This window comes from Salvelinus namaycush, chromosome 23 (genome assembly GCF_016432855.1).
Source record: "Salvelinus namaycush isolate Seneca chromosome 23, SaNama_1.0, whole genome shotgun sequence".
Taxonomy (NCBI): domain Eukaryota; kingdom Metazoa; phylum Chordata; class Actinopteri; order Salmoniformes; family Salmonidae; genus Salvelinus; species Salvelinus namaycush.
In genome coordinates this window covers 5,057,125-5,061,040 of record NC_052329.1, presented here as the reverse complement: position 1 = coordinate 5,061,040, position 3,916 = coordinate 5,057,125, and the positions used below count along the sequence as shown (strand labels likewise).

Sequence of the window (3,916 nt, the reverse complement as noted above, 5' to 3'; positions counted from 1 at the left end):
AAATGAGATTAGATTATCATATTTACAAGGATTTGTAAGGAGAATACTGAAACAAAATGAGATTAGATTATCATGATATTTACAAGGATTTGTAAGGAGAATACTGAAACAGAATGAGATTAGATTATCATGATATTTACAAGGATTTGTAAGGAGAATACTGAAACAAAATGAGATTAGATTATCATGATATTTACAAGGATTTGTAAGGAGAATACTGAAACAAAATGAAATGAGATTAGATTATCATGATATTTACAAGGATTTGTAAGGAGAATACTGAAACAAAATGAAATGAGATTAGATTATCATGATATTTACAAGGATTTGTAAGGAGAATACTGAAACAAAATGAGATTAGATTATCATGATATTTACAAGGATTTGTAAGGAGAATACTGAAACAAAATGAGATTAGATTATCATGATATTTACAAGGATTTGTAAGGAGAATACTGAAACAAAATGAAATGAGATTAGATTATCATGATATTTACAAGGATTTGTAAGGAGAATACTGAAACAAAATGAAATGAGATTAGATTATCATGATATTTACAAGGATTTGTAAGGAGAATACTGAAACAAAATGAAATGAGATTAGATTATCATGATATTTACAAGGATTTGTAAGGAGAATACTGAAACAAAATGAAATGAGATTAGATTATCATGATATTTACAAGGATTTGTAAGGAGAATACTGAAACAAAATGAAATGAGATTAGATTATCATGATATTTACAAGGATTTGTAAGGAGAATACTGAAACAAAATGAAATGAGATTAGATTATCATGATATTTACAAGGATTTGTAAGGAGAATACTGAAACAAAATGAAATGAGATTAGATTATCGGTCATTAAAACACGTTCTCTGAAAAACGCTAATCCCATGATAATGAACACTGAGCTATATTTCCCCAACAACATTATTCTGTAACAAATCTGCAAATGGTGGTGAGGAGTGTCAGCTGAGCTGAGGAGGCTTTCTAAGGAAGCCTAGGGAGACCGTTAGGGAGACCGGCAGGGAGACCGTTAGCTCTACAGTAAGATCAAAGCTACTACTTTAAACTGCATTCAATTGACTGCAGCTCTGTTAAACCTCAAAGCCGGAAAATAACAGCTACACGCTCAGACTAGAAACACTCCAAACCTGACTTACTGTAGGGGTTTTACCCCGTGTCCCTCCCCTTCCCATGTTGGTCCTTCCATGTCACAAGGCAGGAGGGTTGAGACCCAGTTAGACAGAGAGAAAGAGAGAGAGAAAGAAAAAGAGAGAGAGAGAGAGAAAGAAAGAGAGATAGAAAGACAGAAAGGTTGGGTGGGGTGGGGAGACACGTGAAGAGGCTCAGTACACCTCACATGACAACTGGGCCTACAGCGCCTGTATGGGATGAGAACTAAACTGAAGAACCCAAGTACTCTTTACTGGTCCTCAATAACAGCAGCGGTGAAAAAAGTACCCAAATCTCATACTTAAAGTATGAGTAAAAGTAAAGATACCTTACTAGAAAATTACTCAATTAAAAGTGAAAGTAAAATAGTAAAAAAGTACTTGAGAAAAAGTCTAAAAGTATTTGGTTTTAAATATACTTAAGTTGAAAACGTAAATGTATTGCTAAAATATAGTTTAGTATCAAAAGTTAAAGTATACATTTTTTTGGACATTTAAATTATTTATACTTTTACTTTTGATACTTAAGTATATTTTAGCAATACATTTACATTTTATACTTAAGTATATTTAAAACCAAATACTTTTAGACTTTTTCTCAAGTACTTTTTTACTATTTTATTAAGCAAAGAAGACAGCACAATTTTCTTGTATTTTTATTTATTTACGGATAGCCAGGGGACCACTCCAACATTCAGACATCATTTACAAACGATGCATTTGTGTTTAAGTGAATACGCCAGATCAGAAGCAGTAGGGGTGACCAGGGATGTTCTCTTGATAAGTGTGTGAATTGGACCATTTTCCTGTCCTGCTAATCATTCAAAATGTAACGAGTACTTTTGGGTGTCAGGGAAAATGTATGGAGTAAAAAGTACATTATTTTCCTTAGGAATGTAGTGAAGTAAAAGTAAAAGATGTGGGAAAAAAACCTACTTAAATAGTACTTTAGACCATTTTTACTGAAGTACTTTACACAACTAAATAACAAGTGATACAATTCAGTATTCGTGGAAACCGGACACCGGCCACTAGGGGCAACATTGAGCACTGTTACCTTCAAGTAGGTTACAGTTTTGCTAGAGTGTTGTGGACAGGGACTGCAGATGGGCACAAGCATCTGCCTCTGATTCCAAAGGTTGCAACTTTGAATCCAGTGATAGATAGTTGTTTTTGAGATTTTTGTTTTAAGTCTATCCTTAACCTTAGGAGTTAACGACCTAGCCTTAAGATGTACGTTTTTTTTTAAATGTTTTATATAATTTTAGCAGATGCTTTTATCCAGAGCAACTTACAGTAAGTAATGAACACATACATTTTCATACTGGTCCCCCATGGGAATCAAACACTCAACCCTGGTGTTGCAAGCATCATGCCACCAGGAAGTTAATGACAAAACCAGGAAGTTAATGACAAAACCAGGAAGTTAATGTGATGAGATTCAGCTGCAGTATCAGATGGATATGTCAGAAATCAAATGTAGAACACTTGGCTTCATCAAATGTCTTGTATCTGGTATCAGTTGCTTTGCCTCATGTTCTGCCTCATTGGTTGCCTTGGTGATTAGAAAATCAATACAAACCTGTTTTTGACTGGTATCTGGTGTTGTTGTTGGGACACAGTGCCATAGAGTGGAAAACCCCTCAGTTTGCAAGCATAAACAAAAACACTGTCTGTCACTGAATAAACAACCAAACAGACAAAAATCTAAGCAGCACCTAAACAACAGCTATTGAGTTGCTAGGGGAAACAGGAATGAACATTGAAAGACTAACTTTTCCTCTGCTTTCTACAAGTTATGCTGCAGCCATTTGATGAAGTTTTCCGTCATCGTGCGTCCAATCAGGAAGTCGGTTGGCCACACCGTGAACATGAGGGCGCCGTGGAAACCGCTGGCGTAGTGTTCGTGCGTCACCTCCACTCCGGCGCGGCGCAGGCGCGTGGCATACATCACCCCGTCGTCCCGCAGCACGTCATACTCACACGTCAGAACGTAGGCCTTGGGTAGCGAGCGTAAAGCAGCGTCTGGGACCAGCAGGGGCGAGGCCCGGGGGTCAGCGATGGAGCGCGATGGCCCGTCCGCCCCTCCCGCCGACAACGCCACGACCGGAACGCTGTAGTTGTACGTCCCCCGGTAGGACTCTGGCAGGAAGGCACTCCAGTTGACGAATTTGAGCAGAGCAGCGGACTCTGGGCTGTTGTGAGTGTTTGTCATCATGGCTCTGAAGAAGGTCTTGTCGCTGGTGAAGTACTCGCTCCAGAAGCGCACCATAAGGGTGCGGGGTAGGATAGGCATGTTCTGGTTCTGCTGGTAAGACGGGGTATTGAGGTCCAGAGCCTGCAGCACAGGGTAGAGCAGGGCCTGGACCTTCAGCTGCAGCTGCTGTTCTGGATCCTGCTGCAGCTGTAGAGACACACACACACACACACACACACACACACACACACACACACACACACACACACACACACACACACACACAGGACCATAAGACTTACTGTTCTGTACTGTACTGCAGTCTTGGATGGCTCCTCCTAATCTCAGCTAATTAAAACAACAGTGGATAGATAATACTGCCGCTAACACACACACTAACATCTATCCTGCTGGGACACACACACTAACATCTAACCTGCTGGGACACACACACTAACATCTAACCTGCTGGGACACACACACTAACATCTAACCTGCTGGGACACACACACTAACATCTAACCTGCTGGGACACACACACT

At 39.5% G+C, this 3,916-nt stretch overlaps 1 protein-coding gene across 1 annotated transcript in view; it reads right to left on the bottom strand.

Annotated features, from left to right (window-relative positions):
- Nucleotides 1-2,966: 2,966 nt before the first annotated feature.
- Nucleotides 2,967-3,916, bottom strand: part of LOC120018048 (arylacetamide deacetylase-like) — a 22,209-nt gene continuing 21,259 nt past the window's right edge. Inside the window, exon 5 of the mRNA XM_038961008.1 lies at nt 2,967-3,581. Within this exon, the coding sequence (XP_038816936.1) occupies nt 2,967-3,581 (615 nt within the window). The remainder of the gene's footprint in view (nt 3,582-3,916) is intronic.